We start from the raw sequence: 23,806 nt of genomic DNA, 5'->3' as shown, positions 1-23,806 counted from the left end.
CCTGGATTTTATTAAGCAGTTATCTGCATAATTTCATGATGTTTATATTATATAATCTCTCCAACTGGGTGCATAGTTTGTTAATTTGCTTTTGGTAATTATTTACAGTAAAGTTTTGGAGACTTTTATGAGACATAAGGTAATACTCTTCATGTTAATATTTAAAGAGTGCAAGAGAAAGTTACAGCATAATAGTCATGCAGTGAATCCATTCGCATGATGATAAAAATACTAAGAACAAGTGGTTTTCACTTGTTTTGAAGATGTTTCGTTATATAAAACCATATTGAATTGATATAATGAACCGTTTTCTGCGTGCATCCGGACTTCAGGGTCAGTACTCGCAGCTTGCTCCTTGCGAAGCGAAGGCGGCATCTTCATTGGGAATGATGGAAAATTGCCGTCCACGGTGTAACAGTGGAGTGAACTTCTGGTAAATAACCAATGCAGAATTGTTTGGCCACGCTTTTTACTATGTCCATAAGCTGCCCAAGTCACCTAATAGGTACGAAACCTGCGTGTAGCTGTAGCCACATGTAGAGTAGGATCCTCCGGTCGAAGCCCTGCAATTGGCGGTGGGTCTAACTAGCCGGTATCTTCAGTATCTAGCTTTACTTTCTAATTTCTTGCTGAGTCCGATGTTACACTGTGATCCATCATTATTTACCTAACTGAGGTCTGATGTAGAGGACTCCAGCGGCGAGCACGGCAGAGAGGCGCCTGTAAATCCCACTCGACTTTCCTCCGTTTCGGTAGTCGCTCTCGCTTACAGATATGCGGTGGAGGGGAGGGTAAGTTTTATACGCGGTCCCGCCCACCCAGTAGAGCAGTGTTTCTCGACCTCAGCAACTTTACGCCGTGTGGACTTCAACTCCCAGACTTCCCCGGCCAGCTGGGGAATTCTGGGAGTTGAAGTCCACACCGCTTAAAGTTACTGTGGTCGAGAAACAGCGCCGTAGAGAGTCTCCGCCCTTGCTCTATTGCGCTTGCGTAGGCATGGCGGCGCCCAGTTCGGCGATGGAGGCGGCTGCGCTGGGACCGGAGGAACTAGTATGCGCGCGGGGGCGGAACCGCAAAGCCGTGCTTTGCCAGCGCTGCGGTTCCCGCGTCCTTTTGCCCGGAGCTGCAACCTTCACCCGCAGAGAGGTAGGGTGTGTTCGGGGGTGGGTGGGTGGGTGGGTGGGGGGGGGGGTTTCGCCGCGGCCCTGAGCTGTAGTTCGTGCAGGTAGCCAGCCAAGGGGCTCTCCTCCCCTATGTAACTTCCAGCCTCCGGAGGTGCCAGCTCCTTGATGGGGAGATGGGATTTAAACAAAACTAACCTTTATGTGGATGGGAAAGTGTTTTCATTAGGTCCCTAATGAAGACATCCCTTTTTTCCTAGGCCTTCAAGTCTATGCTTGAGTGGGGTGAATGAAACACTTTGTCGTGGCAATGAAACATGCCTGAAATTAAATCAAAGATCTAGGGCAGTGTTTTTGAACCTTGGCAGCTTGAAGATGTGTGGACTTCAATTTCCAAAACTCCCCAGCCAGCATGTTGGCTGGGGAATTCTAGGAGTTGAAGGCCAGAGATCTTCAAGTTGCCATGGTTAAGAAACACTGATCTATGGGAATCTAACAGCAACTGAGTACCTTTTGCTTGCAAGTTTTGTATTTGACACTGTCCTGTAGTCCCCTCTCTATGATGCCAGTTATATTGCTGCTTTCATAATTCAAGGCCAGAGCAGCTGGCTTTGGGGCCTCCTCATTTGCCCCCCTCAGTAATGCAGTGGAGTGGGTTGGGCTGACTGGCCCAAAGGCACCCTGTAAATTTTGTGGTTGAGTAGAAACTTGAAGCAAGCCTTCCCATCCAACTCCGATATCCTCACCTCTCCCCTACATTGGCTCAGTAATATGGATAATTTGCTTCTCTTGTTATTTGACAGCTTTTCCTTCCTTCTATGAAGAAGAAGACAGCTTTGGTGGCAAACAGTGACCTAGAAGGGGATGTCTTGCAGGACCATTGGCTAGTTGAGGACATGTTTTCTTTTGAAAATGTTGGTTTCACCAAGGACGTTGGAAATGTGAAGTTCCTTATCTGTGCAGACTGTGAAATTGGTCCTATTGGCTGGCACTGCTTGGATGATAAAAAAAGTTTTTATGTGGCCTTGGACCGTGTTTCTCATGAATGAAATATTGATAGGTGACCAGAAGTGGCCCCTGGATACCTGGTTAGGCCACATTCTAATTAACTTACTTTCCAAGTTCATGGTCTCAACACGCAGGCTTGAAAATGACACAAGCCTGATGCATCAATGGAAGTATTTGCTTGTATTGCTTGTTCAGTTGCAACTCATTTGAACCTGACCAAATTTGTGCTGATATTTAATAACTTGAAATTATGTGCATATACTTTGAAACATGCCATTCCATGCAAATTAGTGATTCAACTTTCTTGGTGAAAAAGAAAGATACCCTGAATTTTGTCCTCTGAAAAGTAAGTGTATAATGCAACAGGGAATAGGGCTTATGCTTTCTTGGGAGAGAAGAGAACATACAATATTGTAATTTATGGTTTTCTGTTCTATTTGAGATGAAAGGGTAAACATTTCTGATTTTGATGTTTACAGACATTTGATGTTTATGGATATCTGAATTTTCATTTCATGATCATTGTCTGTTACTAAAAGCCAACCATTAGTGCTGGACATATTAAATAGTCATTCTTAAACTGCAGGAAGTAATCATCATGGAAAATGTAAACAGTGAATTTTTGAATTGAATTGAAATCATGCATTTAAATTTATGTAACGTCTATCAGCCTGTTGCCAGAGTGGTAAGAACCTGCTCCTTTTGGCTAATGACAAAGGGCTCACTTTAACAGGATGTAATCTTACTTTTTCTGTATAGAGCTTCCATGATCCTTTTTTTCTAAAGCTCCTGTAACACAACTCACTACGGATGGCCCTTGTAATGATATGGTTAATGAATCATCCAGCATTTAGCCTAGTTAAGAATGCTATCTGAATGTGGGTCTTGTATTTTTCATCTGTGTAGAAGAAAATAGAGAACTAAGCCATGATTTGTTTTATTCTCTGGTTTCTGTGGTGTACTAAACCCCTCATTTGGATGTCAGGCTTAGACTGTTCTCTAATGCCTGGGAGTAGGTGGGTGTTGAACCAATCATTTGTCTTTTGTTATCTTGTACTGTATGTTTTCGGGATATGCATGCTTCTTCTTTGTTCAGTTTAATGGTTCCTTTTTATTTTAATTGTAAGACACCCGAGATCGTTTGGACTTGGGCAGCCTCTAAATTTCAATAAATAAAAGTAGGCTGTGTGAAAGATGGTCAGCCCTTTAGTTACATGCCATTCATAGGATGGGCAATTGCCAGGGGGTTGGCATGTTCATAGTCTTAACCAAGCCAAGTATGACATATGAATGCTGTTAAAATGCTACAGTGATTCTGGTCTTCCAATAGCAGTTTGAAGAAAGTAATGTTAGGTGGTTTGTTCCCTCTCTGATTTAAGTTCTTCAGGATTCAATCTTCTCCCCAGTATTCTTAAACTGTTGGGGGAATCACCTGAAATTTGCCACTCATATGCTGTTACGTACTGCAGCATCTTTTCTACTACTGAATTCTGGAGTTTGTGGAATATTTAAGTACATGTCTTAGTACGCTTTTAAAATGGATTTGTGAGAACAATCTGAAATGTAATTGTCCTGACTCCCAGGAAACACTCTGAGACAGGGAACTGTTCTCTAATGTTTATTTGCTAATACATAACAGTAATCCTAACAAACTGAACAAGCGTGGGAAAAACCCAGCCATATAAACCCCGCAGGTTAAGGCGGTCCCAATCTGTGCCTCTTGGAATGGCTCACCAATTCCTCAGTGCTACGCATGCGCTTAACAGTCTGGAAGGGAGCCCCCTGCTCGCCATCCTTACTCATGACAGTAATGCAGGTAAGTTTGTGGACAGAAAGGTTAGTCATTCTGGATACAAGTATTTATTTCTGGAAAGTTAGTATATTACTGCTTTCTCAGTGATGATGGGGGGAAAACAGTCCACTGGCTGGTGCCACAAGGGTCAGTTGTCTCTACCCACCCTCTACTATTTAAAATATGCATGAAACCTCCAGGGTTCATTTGAAGGTTCTGGGTAAGGTATCTTCAGCATGGTGCTCAGTTATACATTGTTATTCCAGGTGCCATGATCTTTAATCTCAGTGCCTGGAGGTTGTTAGTATCTGAAGGTTGTAAACAAACATCTGTTCTTTGTGTTAAATATCCTGTTGTCCACAATGCCCCCCACTCCCACTGCACATCAATTCATGTTCGTGAATAACTGTACCTGTATAGGCTTTCCCTCTCTGGATAGCTACATAAAAGTTTGGTCATTCAGGAATAAAGATCAGTGCTACACAATACTGACAAAACCTCAGAGTTCAATTTCACTGCAGGAGTAGCTTCATTACATTACACTTTCCATCATCTCAGTTTCTTGAGACTACATTCATTGTATCTAAGCACTGTAGTATCAAATACAGGGTTAGTAGTACACAGCTTCCACAGGTGAATAATGGCTGTAAGGGACTCCTATTGTGTCTGATTTTGCCCTTGCATGTCATTTTCATAATGAATCAGAGCTAGCTGAAGTTCAAGCCTAATTCAATGCAGAAAATTCAGTGCTGGAGCATCCCAAAAGATGACTGCCCAAGTTTTGCTGGATACTTAATTCAGCTATCATTGCTCTAATTTTCAAAAAAAATGTCTCCTACTATTAACCAAATCTATCTCCTTGACTACATTGTGATGCATCCAAAATAGACTGGGAAATATGATTTGTTGGAATGAAATATTTCTTCTTGCTGCATGGAGCCTGGTGACAGTTCCATGCTGCATGTTAAATGTCTACCACATGGAGGCACCAGTGTTCTAAGAAGGGGAAGATTTCGCTATAGCATCTTGCACTAGCCCTGCAAAAATTACAAAGGCTTTGTTAAATCCCTAATACTACAAGTAGCAACATTTTCCTTGTGTCTCTTTGTATTAATTTATCTGTAAGAATACAGAGAATATTTCATAGAGCATCCTCAAGGAATTAAGTTTCTCATGGTTTGCTGTCTCAGCAATTAGGTTCCCCAAACATGCTAAACCAGAACAAACACACAATAGTTTAGAGTGATACCTGGCCTCAATTCTGAAACAGAATCAACTGCAGACCCCATTTTTCTGCTTAACAAAAGCATGTTTTCAGACTTTGGCAATAGATCTTAAACACTTTTAGGAATCGGAATTAATTTGATGCACCATCTCAGTCCACCTGGCAAACCAAACGTACAGAATGAACTCACTAAATTGTAGCATACCATGAAGCAGTAAGAGGAATTTTGTCAGATGCAAATGTGGGAAAAAATACTTCCTCTTCCTACATCACTTGCTAGCACTGTTGCAAACTATGATAGTGTTGGGAATTGCCGTACAGCACAACTAGAGAATTCTTGTTATTTAAAAATAGCTTAAGTCCGGTAAACATTTTGAGCACGCTAACCTCTTTTCATGGGGGAGATATTGTAAGCCAGCTATAGGAAAAAGTAGCCATACTTCAACAGATCTGGCTTTTTGCAGTTTTTTTTTTTTAAATTAAATTGTCGGAAAAGAGCAGAATGTACAAATTCTTTAATTTTAAAAGGAAATAAAACAATTCACAAAATGTAGTGCTTTTGAAAAGGGATAATTGTATTTATGTTAATTTTTTATTTCCAAATTTTTAAATGGCTGTGTACTGATCTTCCTGTTGTGTTAATAGCTTCCTTTTTAAAAATAAATGTCATAAAATAAAAAGCTTCTTTAAAAGTGCTCAAAATGCCATCTAATGACCATTATCTTTGCAGTATATTCTATAGCCATCCAACTACAAATGAGAGCGCTAAATGACACCAGTCGTATTTTTCAAATGTGGAAAATATTGTGAACTTTAATCTATAAATGCAGTTCTTTTCCACAATAAGCACAGGACCTTGGAGTGAAAATATCTGAATCTTGCATAACTGGATTAAATCAGATTGTACATAATGAATAGCAAATGAACAACAAAACAGTCATCTGGCAAGATCCTAAATTTTAAAGTTATTTTCTAATGAACAAATTAGAAATTAATTTGAACAAATTAAAATGGCAGAATTTTTTGAAATGCATTTTACGGAGTTAGAATAATTTCATTTGCTTGGATGAAAACTTAAAAAGATGCTTGTTGCTAACTCGATAATATGGTAGAATTAGGTTCATTCTTCTCTACTGGCATAATGTGTAACAAAAATATAAATTTGCGATAAAGATGCAGACCTCTCAAGAGACAGATGACAATCATTTAAATACAAGAGAAATACATTCAACATATAATTTAAAAGAGAATCCTGCTATCCTGGTCTTTGCTCTAAATTTGCTGCAGAAAGAAAAGTCAGTGTTTATGTGGGAATACTAGTTACGTCTTGAGAACATCGCAGAACAAATCCTTAGGCTCAGATGTCTTTAAGTCTCTGTATTTTTTGCCTCAAGGACAACTCAGTGGATTTGGGGGATTCTTTTACTAGATGCTACATTCATGAAGTCCAATCACCCACAGTCAATGTGTCTGCTAATGAAAGCCTGCAGTTTTTGAGTTAGATAGATTAAAGAAAGACAAAGGGATATGAGACCAGTTTGGTCATGATAAGCATCTTAAAGTTCTAATTACCTTCCTAGAGATATGATGTGCCACCAAAGGGTGGTGCCGCCGAGTCCCTCTGGTGGGAGGAGATGGGCGGTGACAAATTTGATTAAACAAATAAATAAATCTGTCTCTCTAAGCTCAGCCTAGAATCATAGCATTGGAAGAGGCTATTTAGAGTACACAACCTCCTGCTGAGTGTATCCAGATGAAAATGTTCCTGATAGCCGGCTATCCAGTCTCTGTTCAAATATACAGTACTCAGTGAAGGGGAGCTCTCTTATCTCCTTTAGTAATTGGTTTAACTGTCAAATTGCTCTTAGCATTCTTACCTTCAATTACAATTGAAGATCATTACTCTGTGTCCTGTACTCCAGTACAATAAAAGAAACAGATCTTGAACCTCTGTGTGATACCCTTTTAGGTACTTTCAAGGGTGAAAATATACACACAAACACACTTACCATAAACACAAGTATATATCTCTAGCTACTGGGGATTTTCTTTTTTTTTTTAATAGTAATTTTATTAAAAATCACATAATAAAAAAACTAATACTAAAAAAAAGGAAAAATAGAAGGTGCAGAAAAAAATTAGAAAAAAATATGACTTCCTCCTTCACTAGTATAAATAATTTTAGTAACTTGCCACCTTATCTTCAAATACAACAAATGATCTCTCCATATCTGTTATCTATAAACAAATCCTTAAAGCCTCCTCAATTAAAGTCCCGATCAACAAAAGTCCATTAAGGGTTACCAGAAATAACATACTGTATCTATTTTAACCTTGATCAAATAAACCAACTTTATATTCCTTCCTTTTACTTCTAACAATCTTGATCTTTAGTCCCTTCAAATAATGTCCTCGAACTTGATTTCATTTTTTCTTTGTCTCTTTTCACCAAATTCTTCAAAGCTTTAACAAATCTCTTTTGTAAATCCAATATAGGAAAATTATCCAGGCCACTCTCTTGGTTTATTGTTTGTATAGCCCTTTTAATTATTAAGACATCAACTAGTTTCTTTTGTTCAGTGTAGCATCTTTCCATATAATTCTTGTAGCCTGTCAATTTTAAATACACTTTCAGATCAGTCCTGTCCAGTAAAACTTGTCCCTCTTCCATAACATCTTTTAAACACTATAATGGCAGACACTCTTAAAAGTAACCTCTGGGTCCATTGTTCAAAAATATCCTTCAATATGTCCAACGTTAAAAGTATTTTGCTCCATTCTGTATTAGTCAAATTTAAGTGTTCTTCTCCTTTAATTGTAAAGGAAGTTTAGTTCCTTCTGGTGTCCAACCTTCAAAGTCCCATCCTGTCATTTAAAAACAAGAATTCAAAACAAAAGCATTTTCCCAGAGGAAGGATTCTTAAACTTAATTCCAAATCTTTATTTCAAATTCATCAGGACTCTTAGTCCATTTGTAACTTTCCAAAATCAAAGTTCTAATTACCCTTTTGCTGTTTATTAATTTTTTTAAAAGAATCTTTAAATTTGTATTTAACTTCTTTTGCTAAGGATTGAAGGAAACTCACCTGTTGTTTTCAGACTTGTCGATCCAAAGGTTCCTAATAGCTGAAAAGCGGTTAACAAGCAATTTGCAAAAGCAATTAGAAAAGGAAGAATGCAAACCCAGTGTCCTTTTAAAGGCGCTGACCATGGTTTGAGCAAGATGGCTATTCCCTTGTCTCCCAGAGTGATAAACCTGCTGGAGACTGCTGTCTTGTGGTCTCCTCATGAGGAGCAACTGTCTGGAACACTTGTGGGCAATTTCAAGTCCTCTCCTTGTCCAGAAAGGAATTATCGAAGAGCTGGTCTACTCACTGGCTCTTCATTCTGCCATGGTTGTCGGCTCCACTAAAAGTGGAGTCATCTTCAGTTTGCCATTTCTTTCCTGGAAGTTGCTACTGGGGATTTTCAACAGGAAATTTTTTCAGGTAACTACTGGGCTTCTGGAGCTTCTCCTTTCTCAGGGAGACTTCATAAAATAACATAATGTATCATGGAACCAGTGTTCAAACCCATATAACCTTTGGACCCTCTGAATAGCCTAGATCTGGCCTCTTGTTTCTCCTTATGTTGGCATCAAGTTTTATAAAGTTCATAATTTTGCTTAACACAAACAGAGCAGTCCAATTATTGGAAGTGTATATTGCAACTTTCTACTGATTAAACAGTTCTTCGGGGAAGACAGCTGTTCCAAGTATAAAGGCCCCAGCTGTATGTGCCACAAAATGTAGCTCTTTATATATCTCCTCGTAAATGAACTCCTTTTCACATGTTGGAACACCTCCCTGATCACTAGCTAGCACACAAGTTATCTACATGAATTTCAATCTTGGATCCATTCCAAAAATCAAATACTTCCCTTAAAAGTGTCAATCTCATCAAGACCTGAGCTGAAACACATTTTTGCAAATAATTGAATCAAGTGTTCAATCTTCTTCCTTTAATGATTTCTCAGATAATTTCACAGATCATTAAGAATTATTCCTGTACCAACCCTCTCCCCTCCAAACCCACCACCACATAAATATTCTGGCAAAACATACATCCCCCATTTAAGAAATATGAAAACACAAACTACATGTGAACACACCTACTCTTTTCCCGTAAGACATCCCAAACGAATAGAAAACACTCCAAAATAATTTCTTGATATTATCTCCAGATTTCTTTGTGAAATGTAACCCAGAACACTACAAATAAAATCTTAACATAGTTTAGCAAATATTATTAGCTTTCACAATTACAACATTACAAGTTATCTCATTAGAAGTGATCAAAATATCCAGAACCTTCCCAACTATTCTCACATATATGCCTATTTGATTTTTATACTGCTTCTCCTGAGATTTAATGAAAAAAACAATGAATCATTCAGTACTGATTTTGATAGAAGCCAGGTTCAGCAGAATGCCCTGGAGACATTGTGTCTGAGCTGGATACAGCCCAATGAGGGTACAAAGTTCACATTACAACATGTTAGAAGTGATCCCAGCATCACTAACCTAGTTCTTTATGGTTGCTAGAGCAAAAGTAAAAAAATGTATTAAATATGAGCCCATTTAGTGTGGCAAATACAATTCAAAACCCAATGTCTAACAACAAATATTCTTCCTGCACTAATCCATGTGTAATAAATTCATAGTCAAAAACAAGACCTGTATCATCAACACATGTGAGCAATCTACACATGCAACCAATTATCACATTTAGACTCAAATAGAACCCTACAGCTTACTACAAAGAGTGACATATAAAGTTACATTACCATTTAAAACTCATTTTTATCATTCACCCAATGGCCCCCGAAGCCATTCATGAGACAAACATTGTCACAAAGCCTATTGTTATGTCATTCATTCATTCATTCTCATTCCCATGTTTTCTGCTTGAAGAAGCATCACAGGATTAAGTTTTGTTTTTTAAAAAAAAGCACAAATAAAAGTTTAAAAACTAAATAGTATTGATACTAAAATCAGAGCTATCATATCTGGGTTGCAAAACTCCAGACAACCACTACACAGCAACGAAGATGTACTGGTCATCTGGATCTTTGCAGCCCAATCCAATTGTTCAATTATTCAGTGCTTCTGACTGTGAGCTGATGAACCTACTAAAATCAATTTAATGACTGTTTCGCTAAAGAGATACAACTTTACAGATACATAAATCTTGAGAGCCAAACCCAACTGCCAAAGATGTCCATTCCATAGCTTGTGAGCAACACAGGAAAAGCCCCCCTCCTATGTGCAGGAGGACAAGCTTCAGACAGTGGGGTATCTTCAGAATAGTTTCCCACTAGATTTTAATGCCCATGTTTATGAGAGAGGCGTCCCTTGGACTGTCAGGTCTCAAGTCCTTTATGGATTTGAAGACCAATACCAACCCTAAACTGCATACAATAACTTTCCCAGAATGTATGGGGTATAGTATGTGGGTGCTTAAAGTTCCTCAACCTTGCCTAACTCATTCAAGAATGTGAAATAATCCCTATTCTATCTTGATTAGCCTGTCTTACTGGTTACTAAATGAATCACATATAGTAATTACAGCAGATAGGCAGTAAACACTCCTTCCAATCTGTCCCATCTGTGTCATGTTCATACCCAGCCAAGTCCAGTCCTTCTATAAACTACTGACAGAGGAGGAACAAAATCCTTCATGAGGATAAGCTCATACAGACTTATGTCCCAGTACACATCTGATGGACTACATCAAAGGAGAGTGTGGCTCTGAGAGATTCAGAAATACCCCAAACCTAAAGCAGCATTCCCCAACCTGGTATCTTCCATGTGTGTTGGAACGCATCTTCCAAAATGCGTGGAGAATGCTAACTGGAATTATCATAGTGCCAACACATCTGAAAAGTTCCAAATTGTGGAAGGTGACCTAAAGTATCTCAGTATTACTGACTACAGTATTTTGTTTCCTTTTTTACATAAACTGAAAGAAATCTCATGGGTGCATAGCCAAAACAGAGGCTGTGGAGCTGGCATTTTTACATTCAGGCTCTGCCATGAGGTCCTTAGAGGATGCTAATCCTATTCATTTAAAACAGCCTGCATTTTTTCCAGCCTCTGCCCAAGCCTGAAAAATGATGCTGTTGTTGTCAATTCATTAATGTTAATGCATTTCTTCAAGCTGCCACATCTTTTTTTTCAAAGCACACATGGCCCTATTTTTGTGTATCTGCTAAAAATTAGAATGTATAGATATGACCTACATATAGTCGCAGCAACTCACAAGAACATAGAAAAACACAATCAGTGCTGTGGAACTAATGCAGGTGTTGTTACAATGTAATTAACAAGCCCTTACTAGTAGAACTAGGTTGGCTGGCAACTATAGTTTCAAGACAGGAGGAGGGAGTCAGGCTGGAAAGGCTATTTTAAGAATTAAATGTTATAGGCCAGAGAAACAACCTCAGACCGTTAAATATGACCAAAAGCTATGAGGGGTGGAGAACAACTGGTGACTAAAATTAAACACTGATTATACAAGGTCCCATCAAGTATCTCTGTTCACATCATCCCAATCTAAAAAGAGTAAAGTAACTTTCAAGCTGGGCTTTATTCTTGGAGACTTAACGGATGCATCCACGTAGTTTTCTTGGGAACCGTACAGAAGTGGTTTGATGTTGTCTTCTTCAGAATGTTTTGACTTCCCAGGCTAGACCTGGGATTTCTTGATCAACCAGCTGAGCCCTAACTGGCCTTGGGCCTGCTTAGCCTTTTGAAATCAGCCAAGGTAGTGGAAGTGGTAGCACACTGGAGAGAGCAGCTTTTTATGGCTGTTTAACTATCAAGCCAATGTAAAAGTACCTTTATTTAGAAGTCCTCCATGTTAGTCTATGATGCCCCCAAAAAATCAGGAGTCTAGTAATGCCTTTTCCAACTGATACATTTTATTCTTTACACACATTTATGCCACAGCTTTTGAAAACGTATTTTTTTAATAACGTGTTATTGGAAAAGGTGCTATCAGACTCCTCCTGATTTTTAGAAATCCTCTTAAATTCAATAAATTTCTGGCTCCAAATCATTCTAGGGTCACACCCTGTATATTATCTTAAATTTCGCATCAGCTAAGCCTCTGAAATGTGTCATACACCACTTTCAAGCATTCTGCTACAAGTTAAATGTTGAGCAGATGCCAGGAGTGCCCCAAAAGAGGCCACTGAGGCAGTTTGCCCGAAAACTCCGCCAAGTCTCCCTCTCCCCTGGGTTTAACTTTCCGCCGTTGCCACGTTGACCACCAGAATCCGGCTTCTGCTCATTCCAGCCCCTAGTCCCACCGGGAGGTCCCATCCCTCCTCCCCTCCCATACTGGAGAGTTGAGGCTTATTGAGGCTTCTTCGTTTTTACTTCGGGTCTCTGCATTTCTCATCCAGCCCACCAGATTCACGAAAATGCTCTTCGATAGGATGATGTGGGAAACGAAAGGTCGCCTTCTCGCTGCCAGGCAAACAACACGGAGGCAGGAAAGCAGCAGCCACCTTCAGCAGCAATATAGCGCACCTGCGTCTCAAGGTGCCAGACAAGCGTAGGCAGATGTGAACTTGGCACAGAAGACCGCGAGCCGATCCGACGCGGGAAGAAAGAGAGCCGACCTCGGCCGCTTGCATTTGGCGGGAACTTTTTCTTAACTTTGCTCCATTACGAATTACCCTATGGCCGCCCGCGAATGGATAAATTCATATTTCTTGCCCAATGACGGAGGAGAAGGGTGTTTCCCCACGTTTGCTTCCGACTCAATGGCGCGCAAGGGGAGGTGTGAGAAGACGGCAGAGCTATCCAATGCGCTGCAAGGAGAAAAGCGCTCGTTTGGGGTTTCTATATAAAGGCTGCCCCGAGAGCGAAGCAGCTGTTTTTGCGGTGCTGTTCAGACCCGTAGCGCGTCTGTTGTCGCCAGAGCACCGATAGCTTCGTAGAGCCGTAACCTGCCGGAGATATGGTAAGGGCCGCTTGGCTTTTGCTCTGGAACAGCTTTCTCTGTTTTCCGCGGACGTGGTTAGTAAAGCGCCCACGTGCCGTGAGGCGTTGTGTAATTGGTAAAGTCCCCTTTGCTTAAACAAAAGTCCAGTTTTTGATCCTGACTCTACTCCGCGCTCCAGGCCTCGTGATTCGTGCGTGCAGAGGAGAGCAGGGACGTCCCGAGCTTGGGGACCCTCCGGGCAGCCTTTGCTCCGAAGAAAGGTTGCGCTGGGTAGCGAGGAGGCCCCAAATGAACGAAAAGTCTTGACAGAGCGGCTTTCCGGAAGCTTGGGGTGGAGGATCACCTGCCTGAGAGCCTATTTCTTTCCCCAAAGACGGTGCCTTTTTCTTTCCCAAGATGCGCGCTCGGCTCATGCTAATACTCCTTTCCCGATGTCTTCCCGGTACCCAAAGTCTTTGGAGAAAAGGCAGCGAGCAACAGTAGCGCTGCTTCCGCCGCCGCCTCAGCTTCAGGGTGCGGGGTTTGTCTTTCGGGCGAGTTACGCTTTACTCGGAGCCTCCGCTGCTGAGGCCCTTGTGTTTCGTTTTTGAAATGTACGTGTCCAAGGACTGTATACATGTTCAGAAATTGAAAAGGGTTGGGGAAGCTGAGACCCAGGCAGACTTAATTACAGCTGATCTCCAAAGAAAAACTTTTCTTTGTCTGAACGGAGGAGGTGGCAGGGGTGCGAAAGAAACTTGGATCCAGCAACCTCGTGTCCGGCTCTATTTTACGTCCCGCAAGTTGTAATGACCTCCACCCAGTATTTTAATGTAGGAGTTCGGGCATCTCTGTAGAGTTGTAAGTAGTTGGAACAGTTCTGGCCATTTGGATTTTGTCCTCCAACTTTGTACAATGCAACTTTGTGCATTGCCGTAAAATGGTGGAAAGTTTCTGAATAAGATGGCTGCCTGTTTTTTCTCTCCTGATATTTCAACACTCTATGACAAAATCTCTCAAAAGGTTTTTTTCATAATGTGCTTTGGCTCAAAGTTCGTGTTGCTTAAGTAATTCTCCTTTGATTCCAGTTGCTTTGTTTTTTCCCAAATTGTAGCTCATATTTTTAATTCTTAAAATTATTCCAAGATTTTTCTGTTAGATTGTAACAATTATTTTTGTCACAGTGATTTCACCAAGTAGAACTTCATGTTGTCATTTGGTGAAAAACAAAAGTAGGAAAAATCCTAATTTAGAATCTTAACCCTAAACCTGTAGAACAGTCTACTAAAATCAAAACCCATCCCTAACAGACATTTTGTAACATATAGTTAAAATGTGTTCAGATCTACAGTATTTAAATTCTGGCCTTTGATGAAAATTATGCAAAGGATGATCTGATGAGTAAAAAAGCCTCTTACACACAGCCACAATTTATTCCAGTTTTATAGTCCTCTAGATGCTGATGCAGTCAAGAACCTATGACCAGGAGGATCTGATGACTAAAAAAAAGCCTCTTATGCACAGCCATAAAACATTATATGGATTGCTGCAGGTTTCTCAGCTCTGGTCCACAAAGTCACTTTTTGGATGACCTTTGGAATTTTGAAAGCATGCTGTGGGTACTCGGAACCAATAACTGTCAATATTTGAGGGGAAGGAATTTTTTCACAAAACATTTAGCTTCAACCATGGCGGGGGGGGGGGCTGGCAGGCACAAAGCGGTGTCTGTGGACTCACTAGTACTCACAAGTATCACTTCAGGGCCTCAACAATAGTTTTCCACCATGACTTGGAGTAAATGGCTTTACTTTTTTCCTACATTATATCTTTACTTTGACGAGGCACTGGGGGTAGCAAATGATGAGAACATGGGTTGTCATGTGTTTCACATATATAAAGGGGGTAGAACTTGCCACACAGTGCTGCTTTCATTGTGATGAAAGCTGAGGATCCTGCAGATGCTTTGACCTGGCCAGATTATTCAGTTATGCAAAGGCCATAAAGCATTTATTGTAGCTTTTCCCACCCTGAAACTTTCACAATGCTGACCAGAAATTGTGGGGTGTGAGTTCCAATATTTCTAATGGACTGTTTTAAATCAGTAAAGAGTTGTTTTATAAATTGAAACTTAAGCATTTTTGCATAGGATATGCACTAAAGAGTGGGGTCTTGTTCTAGCATTGATCTAGAGATTCAAGGAACTGATAACTCCTTAAATGATAACTACAGCTTGAATTCAAGAGAAGCTGCTGACCACATATTTTCCTTTTGGTAGATTAGGTGGCAGTTTGCCTTTCAGTTTATGGTAAAGAGGAAACTATTAATTTCCCCTCTGTCTCTCTCCATAGCGTGAATGCATCTCAATCCATGTTGGCCAAGCCGGTGTGCAAATTGGCAATGCATGTTGGGAACTGTACTGCTTGGAACATGGCATTCAGCCAAATGGCACGATGCCAAGCGACAAAACAATTGGTGGTGGAGATGACTCATTCAACACCTTCTTCAGTGAGACGGGTGCAGGAAAGCATGTTCCTCGTGCTGTGTTTGTGGATTTGGAACCAGCAGTCATAGGTAAATATGGCTTACATGGCTGCATGTGAAAGGGAGAAATCTGGAAGTGGTTTAACAGAAAGGTTAGGAAGTACTACCTGTTTTATATGTTGCTTTATAAAAGCAGTTTTGTATAAGCTTAACTGTACAGGTAGCCAGATCGAAGCACAGTGTTTTTTTCCAAATGTAACTTGCTTTAACTTATTTTGACTTGGATACATGTAATTCTTGAAAAATCAGATAGTGTTTCTCTTTGCCCTCTGCTATTGCATATTCCCATGATTAATTTGTAGCTTTTGGAGTACTTAGCACAATGAATCATATTTCTATTAAGTGTCAGGTTAAGGTATGGGTTAAAGTTTGCAGCTAGGAAACATTCTTAACTCAAATATTTATATGTTCTTTCAATGAGCTTATATCCCATCTATTTCCCAGAGAGGAAATCCCAAGTAGCAAACAAAATCAGTCATATTCAAGACAGTCTTAAAATTAAACTTTAAACATTTGTTTGTCATTTAATCTTTCACAATGAAAATTTGAAAAACCAAATTCCTTCTTTAAAAGTGAGTATATTAAATATTTGCGATGTAAAATACATAGTTTTGAAACCAGAGACTAATTTTTCTATGAAGAGAGAAATGAAAATAGTATAAACAGTTGAAATATATAATCTGTATCTCCTTATTAAACCTAAAACCTGTAATGATTTGTGAACATGAAATGGATTATTTAGAAAAGACTGGAAATTGCTAAGGAAGAATAAAACCATTTTAAAAAGAGTCCATTCTTCAGATCTCTACAGGATATCATTTCTAATACCTTATTTCTTATATTTATAATTTGCATTTACTTTTACAACAGAAAGCAGGTGCCAATTCTAAAGAAATAAGTCTTTTGGTTACTTTTGTCTAATTATCTACTTTGCACAATAATTGATAGAGTATTCTCAAAGTTTGAAAATATAGGTAAGTAAGATAAAAGCCTATGGTAAGTGTTTATTTGCAATACCAAAACTGAATCCCACACCCAAGAGAGAGAATAAGACCAGATCATAAAAAGTTATATAAATCATTATATTTAGTTAAACTAGTTGCATGGAAGACCAGTAGGCTGCATTGCTAAGAGATCTGGAAGAAAGAGATTACAGATGGACTTTTCACCATGGCAGTTGGTGTCACATGTCACTAGCTCAGTATGCTAGTCAATGTACCATGAAGAGACATACCTTGGCATATACAGTACACGTGAAGAAGGTGGTTCTTTTCTATAATAAAGGTGTGCACGATTTTAGAGCCCAGAGTGATATGCAGTACTCAAAGATTCCAGCCCTCTTTCAAAAGCTGTCCAAGAACTATAAAATTTAAAGAGATGGGGAAAAATATAAAATACATGAGAAATAAACATATTATCCATGTTTAAGTTAAGCTATTATAATTGCACTTAAATCAAATAGTTCTTATCTTGACTCCATCCATTCATTCTGGACTCATCTGCTTTTGGTGGTAGCCCAACCACATGCTACTTGAAGGCCAAGTTGAACCTTAGCCTGAAAAAACCTGCTGTAGCAGGATCAAAAAGCAGCATGCATTAACAGGCACAACTTCCCAGCAGAATTGCAAGTGGGCAGTGGGTACCTGGCCAAATGATGCATAGAGAGGACTCATCAGGATTCTCCTTGGGCATTAATGAGAGATTATGATTTAAGCAGTTATACTCTAAACCAGTGTCTTAAGAGCAATAAATTATTTTCTAGATTTTCATTGTAGAATAATGTATGTATTCTATTGCAGATGAAGTGCGGAGTGGGACATACAAGCAACTTTTCCACCCTGAACAGTTGATTTCTGGCAAGGAAGATGCTGCTAACAATTATGCAAGAGGTCACTACACTGTGGGCAAAGAAATAATTGACCTGGTACTGGAGCGGGTTAGGAAGCTGGTATGTCCTAACGTATTGTCAAACTTACACTGAGATAATTTAGCTTGAGTGTAAATCAGATTAAAACACAAATTGTAAGTGTCATAGGAGAACTAGCTTATTGGCCTGGGGGCTGCAATGCTAAAGCTTTTTCCTAACTTGAGAAAAATGTTATTGGTGGGAATGAAGAAGCTGCCACCTGGCCTGTGCAACACATGACATGGAAAGCCACTTACCACAGGCATTCCTGGGAGGCTTCTCTGCCCATCTGCAGACTACATGGCAAGGCAAGCAGCAGCTGATGGATAGAGTGGCAGAGCTGCTATCCCTTCCCAAGCTCCTCCCTTCCTGGCTGTAGGAAAGGCTGGACTCCAGAATGTAGCTGTTGTCAAATCAGTGTAGCCCTAATCCTGCAACAACCAAGCAGGATGTTTGGCAATCAAGGGGAACCTGCCAGGTGAAGAAGAGGCAATGAGCACTGAGCTACCTGTTTATGGGGTGTGCTCTTGGGGCTCCATTACCCAGCCAAGGGACAGAGTAGAGAAGCCAGGTTGAGCACCATGTTCAAATAAGAATCTGTCTTGTCTTGGCTGTTGGGCTGCCACTAGGGCAGTATGAAGATCTGATGAATGTGGGGTGGGGGGCAGTGTGAGTGGTGATGTGAGCATACATAGAACTAGTAACCACCCATACAGGCAACTTTCAACTTTTTCAGAGGGCAGTTGACCTTTACTGTGCATTCATCTCTAGTTGGGGAATCAGGCTAGCCCCATGTAATACTGTATACTTAGAATAATTGTATAGTCAGTATTGTGGGAAGAATTGAGCATGCAGTTTCACTAGAAATTGGCTATTGGTTGAGGCCTCTTAATCTATACTTTCTTCCTTCCTGTTACATTTGAGTAAATATAACTTCCACAGTGTATTTTTTATATAGTATTGGAAGCCCTTATAAATGGAAACAATATTTTTTATAATTTCCTGCTGTTTTTGTGAATATACTCATATCTATTCAAGGCATAGATTTGAAATAATGGGATTTGCTTTTTACCTCCCTATAGAAATAGCTATTTCTGTGCAGTTGATCTCCTTTTGGTGATCTAGGATACTCATGGGCAACATTTTTCCTACTGAGGTCATTTTCCTTCAGTGTAAATCAGTTAAAGTGGTCCTAGAATCAAAAGTTGTTGGAACCACTCATTGTTCTGTTCATGTTTTCTTTTTCTTTCTGACTTCCCCTTCCATTCTCTTCTTTTCTGATACCACCCTCTCTCTTCCCCTTCCTGGGTACAAGGGTCAATTCACTGTTGCCAGAGGTCTAAACTGACAACTTACAAGCACTTTTGAGGTTAAGCCAAGGGCTATATGGACTCTAGGGCTGCAGACTGTCCACTAAGAACAGGATGTCTAGGAAAAATTCATAATGTTACATACCTCTTATATAGAAATATGTTATTGAGAATCAATGATGGATACAATTGGCTCTTTTTTCCCTTTCTTGGTAAGGAAATTCTTGCTACTTTATAGGATATAAGGAAAAGAAGGGCAAATGCATAGGACATAAATCTTGATTGTACTGTTGGAAGGTAATATGCACATTCCTCTTTCAGGCAGACCAGTGCACTGGCCTGCAAGGATTCCTGATCTTCCACAGTTTTGGAGGAGGCACTGGTTCAGGCTTTACTTCTCTGCTGATGGAACGCCTTTCAGTTGACTATGGAAAGAAGTCAAAACTCGAATTTGCCATATACCCAGCTCCTCAAGTTTCAACTGCTGTTGTTGAGCCATATAACTCCATCTTAACTACCCACACTACTCTTGAACATTCTGACTGTGCCTTCATGGTTGACAATGAAGCCATCTATGATATTTGCCGTAGGAATCTAGACATTGAACGCCCAACATACACCAATCTCAACCGCCTCATTGGCCAGATTGTCTCATCCATCACTGCCTCTCTCAGATTTGATGGTGCCTTAAATGTGGATCTGACAGAGTTCCAGACAAACCTGGTGCCTTATCCCAGAATTCATTTTCCCCTGGTAACGTATTCCCCTATTATTTCAGCAGAGAAAGCCTATCATGAGCAACTCTCTGTCTCTGAGATCACCAATGCTTGTTTTGAGCCATCCAATCAGATGGTAAAGTGTGATCCTCGCCATGGCAAGTACATGGCCTGTTGTATGTTGTACCGTGGAGATGTTGTCCCCAAGGATGTCAACGCTGCTATTGCTGCTATCAAAACAAAGCGTACCATTCAATTTGTTGATTGGTGTCCTACTGGTTTTAAGGTAAGTACTGCTGATTTGTAATGTAAATGGCATCTTGTCTAAATCTGTAGCTTTCTGAATAAACACATCAGAAACATGCAACTTCAAATAGTATAAACAGCATCAATTAACTGATTTGCAGTGCAATTAATGTTATTTAAGAGCATATAGCAGCTGGAGGGTTTTGCTCATAGTTCTGATAAGTGATGCTGTATGTCTGTTACTGGAGAAATTAGATGCAGGATTATGCAATTTGAACCCCATCTCTTTAACAACAGCACTGTTTTTTGGGAGAGTGGGATATTCTCTGACAAATGCGAATAATTAGACATTTGCTTTATTTCAGCTTTTTCTATGAAATAGGAAACAATAAAAATTTCTCCAGATCCAATTGTAGTGTTGCTTAAGCACAGAACAATCTTCATAGGCTTTTTGTTCTGTATGTAAATGCAGCACATTCTGATATGCAGATATAGAAATGTTATATACTACTTTGGTTAGGAAAGCCTGACAATGTCTATTTCTGTAACTTTCTAGGTGGGTATTAATTATCAGCCCCCAACAGTAGTTCCTGGTGGTGACTTGGCCAAAGTTCAACGTGCAGTTTGCATGCTCAGCAATACTACAGCCATTGCAGAAGCTTGGGCCCGCCTGGATCACAAGTTTGACTTGATGTATGCCAAGCGTGCTTTTGTGCATTGGTATGTAGGAGAAGGGATGGAGGAAGGAGAATTCTCAGAGGCCCGGGAAGATCTGGCTGCACTTGAGAAGGATTATGAAGAAGTGGGCACTGACTCCTTGGATGGTGAAGATGAAGGCGAAGAGTATTAAAACTCATTAAATATTGTGAGGCTATTACCATTTGCTGCTTTGCCTGTATTACAAAGTAAAAGTACTTTTACATCTCAAATGTAAACTACATCTAGCATTCTATGATAAAGTACTTGGAATAAATTCTTATAACCAAAGTAATTTATCAGTTGTTGATGCACGCGCTAAAGCTTTTAGCTGGATACAAATAAAATTATTTTGCATATCAGTTAATATGGTGTAATTTCATTACAGCATGCTCCTATACACAGTCATTTTCTCTTAGTTCAATAAATTCATTCCTCAGTATCTGCATAATAGTAAAATTTCTCCATTTTTTGCTGAAGAACAAATTCATCTATTTGTCAGCTTTTTTGCCATTTCAATAAAATGTCATTGCCTGCAAAGAAAAATAGATGTCCCTAAACAAAAGAATGTCACCCCAAGTATCTCTCATACATTTATAAATATCTTTGAAAGGGCATCACATGTACTTAATGTCTGTCCAATTTAAACATTCTCGTTTTCACCATACAGTACTGTTGCTGCATTTAGCAAAAAACTAACTCCACTCGCGCCAAAAATTACATAATTCAAACCTATACCTCTGAAGATTCTCTGTAATTAAGGGAATTTGGGGGGTAGGTGCAGCTTTTTAACTATAGATGACACATTTCCTTTTGAATTAAGATGTTTGTTTAGCTTTAATGAGGTGGAGTGATAGAAAAATTAATAGGTGATGATATTAAGTCTCCTGTGATGAGCCCACTTGGATTTCCTGTTCCGCCATTTGAAGATACAAAGCGGTAGCAGATACGAAACACAACCCGAGAAAGTATAAAGAGCTGCTATTATCAGTCAATGCTTCTCTTTGAATTGCAGCAGTTAAAGAGAAGGAAGTAGTTACCTAGTAAATAAATCATGTTCTATTCATATAGTCTTTCAGATAGAGTTCAGAGTACTAAGTGGTAAGCAAAGAGACTATTGTATAGGAATCTGACCATTAAAAGACTTGCTGGGTTTCCACGATGGCAATCAGTTCAGGCAGGTAGGTAATATTTTCGGCTAATGGATGCATGAGACATTTGACGAACTTTCAACAGATACTCTCACCAAATGATTATTGGGAGGAGATGTGCCTATTCATGTGTCTGCCATAAAGCACAAGGCCAGTTACATACAAGAAGGCAAGTGGTATCCTGTCACCTCTCAGCCTCAGAGTAGGTTCTATCAACCTAGGTTACATTCTCTATTCACATCATTTCCATACTACTTTACCAACAAGTCCTAAAAGGGACCCATCCAGAAGATAATTGAATGGATTGTGGATTCTGTAACACTGATTTTCTTAACGTTTTAAAATGTAGAGGGGATCCATGTAGTCACCAGGATCTGAATTCAAATCATTTAGAGTTAATCTAATTATCCCTTTACTCATTTAACACCCTCTTTACTAACCTGATCATAGGCAGCAGTACTAGCTGATCTTGACTGCTCTCAAAAAAGCTGAACAGGATTAGTACTTGGATGGGGGTCCACCAGGAAATCCATCAGCTACAAAGGATACTGGAAGTTTTAAAAAACCCTGGAAGGAGGCAATGGCAAAAACTTTGCAAATAAAAATGGTTGTATAATTTAGTCACCAGGAGTTATGCTCAATTTTAGGGACACTTCAAGAATAAAAGTCTGGCCCATATTATAAAATAGATCTTTTGTGAAAGACAATGTGTAAAAATATTTTTTTTATTCTGCATGTAGTGACATTAACATTTTTTTAGAACTGTTCAATCATGTCAAATTCCCGGAGACAGCCTGGACAAGTCCCTGCAGTTTTCTTGGCAAGGTTTTTCAGAAGTGGTTTGCCATTGCTTCCTTCTTAGGGTTGAGAAAAAGTTACTGGCTCAAGGTCACCCAGCTGGCTTCATGCCCAAGGCAGGACTAGAACTCACAGTCCCCTGGTTTCTAGCCTGATGCCTTATTCACTATAGCACAATAACCACAGTTAACTATGAAATCCTCTCTTTAGCTATTCTATTGTAGAAAATTCTCAGTCCTCCACCCACGTTTAAATAGTGTCCTGCAAAAACCTGTTAAACCTGATTATTATTTAGTATGTATATTTTCATGCTGTTTTCTGTCTAATTTCCTGCTGAGGTCTGATGCATGTCAACTATAAATTAGTATATTTTGCAAAGGGGTGCTTAAAAGGGATTAGCCCTTGTGGGTTTAGGTTGTGCACTGTTTTAATGGATGGATCTTCTTTTGAAGTGCAGATGGGGGATAGGGAAGTCTGCCTGTGAAAGAGAATCCGGTTAGACAAACTGCAAGTTCCTGTCACTGGTAGCTGTTCCATGTGATGTCTGAGAGATCTAATGAATCTGGTCATTATTGTTTTGTTGAGCTAATCTTGACACTTTTTTTTAAATAGCATAGTTAAGAAGCAATCAGGGGTAGAGATAACCCAAGTTCAATTTCACTTTTGCATTCAGCAAAATGCTAATGGTGATTGGTGCACATTTGTCCTACTTTCACCAAGCAATGATTTGATAGTGTGGGGGGAAAACATGTCTTCTGCATTAACAATTTTTACTGTCATTGCCCAAAGCAGGGAGAGCTTTTTTAAATATGTCACTTTCCAGTCACAAGCTGTTCTTGGCAAAAACAAACCATCAAACTTGTAAGACTTCTGAAAATAGGTCATTTTTTTATTTACAAAAGTTTAGTGGAAGCACTGAACAGAATGGATTAAATGGATCAGTTGTCTCCAACCTGGTTCCTTATTAGATATGTTGGCATTCTATTTCCCCAATATGGCCTTTGGCTAGGCAGACTGGGAGTAATGATCTAAATCAGTGTTTTTCAACTTCAACAATTTTAAGATGTGGCTGGGGAATTCTGGGAGTTGAAGTCCACATATCTCAAAGTTGATGAAGTTGAGAAACCCTGAACTAAATCATCTGGCTGTACTAGGTTAAAAAAAGCAATAATATATATTTCACCTTCTCAAGTAACATTAATACTGAGTAAATTCAGCGATTTACTTGCTCAATCCTGGTTTGAGGAATGTCATAATATATAAGCACTGGATTCATATAATGCATTATTACAAACCAGAATGACTGGGTTCATACATCATGTTAA

The 23,806-nt window shown here is 39.5% G+C and overlaps 2 protein-coding genes across 2 annotated transcripts; both read left to right on the top strand.

Annotated features, from left to right (window-relative positions):
* The first annotated feature begins 944 nt into the window (after positions 1–944).
* On the top strand, positions 945–3,322 carry RABIF (RAB interacting factor). The gene is made up of 2 exons (XM_063297320.1): positions 945–1,146; positions 1,925–3,322. The coding sequence occupies exons 1-2, from the start codon at positions 997–999 to the stop codon at positions 2,168–2,170; spliced, it is 396 nt and encodes a 131-aa protein (XP_063153390.1). The 5' UTR covers positions 945–996; the 3' UTR covers positions 2,171–3,322.
* A 9,712-nt stretch (positions 3,323–13,034) lies between these two features.
* On the top strand, positions 13,035–20,892 carry LOC134493066 (tubulin alpha-8 chain). Its single transcript, XM_063297319.1, has 5 exons — positions 13,035–13,156; positions 15,466–15,688; positions 17,458–17,606; positions 19,196–19,876; positions 20,393–20,892. Exons 1-5 carry the CDS (start codon positions 13,154–13,156, stop codon positions 20,684–20,686), a joined length of 1,350 nt encoding a protein of 449 aa, XP_063153389.1. The 5' UTR covers positions 13,035–13,153; the 3' UTR covers positions 20,687–20,892.
* The last annotated feature ends 2,914 nt before the right edge of the window (positions 20,893–23,806 follow it).

The sequence above is a fragment of the Candoia aspera genome, chromosome 3 (genome assembly GCF_035149785.1).
Source record: "Candoia aspera isolate rCanAsp1 chromosome 3, rCanAsp1.hap2, whole genome shotgun sequence".
Taxonomy (NCBI): domain Eukaryota; kingdom Metazoa; phylum Chordata; class Lepidosauria; order Squamata; family Boidae; genus Candoia; species Candoia aspera.
Note: the sequence above shows the minus strand (reverse complement) of the source record. Positions and strands in the feature narration are given on the sequence as shown.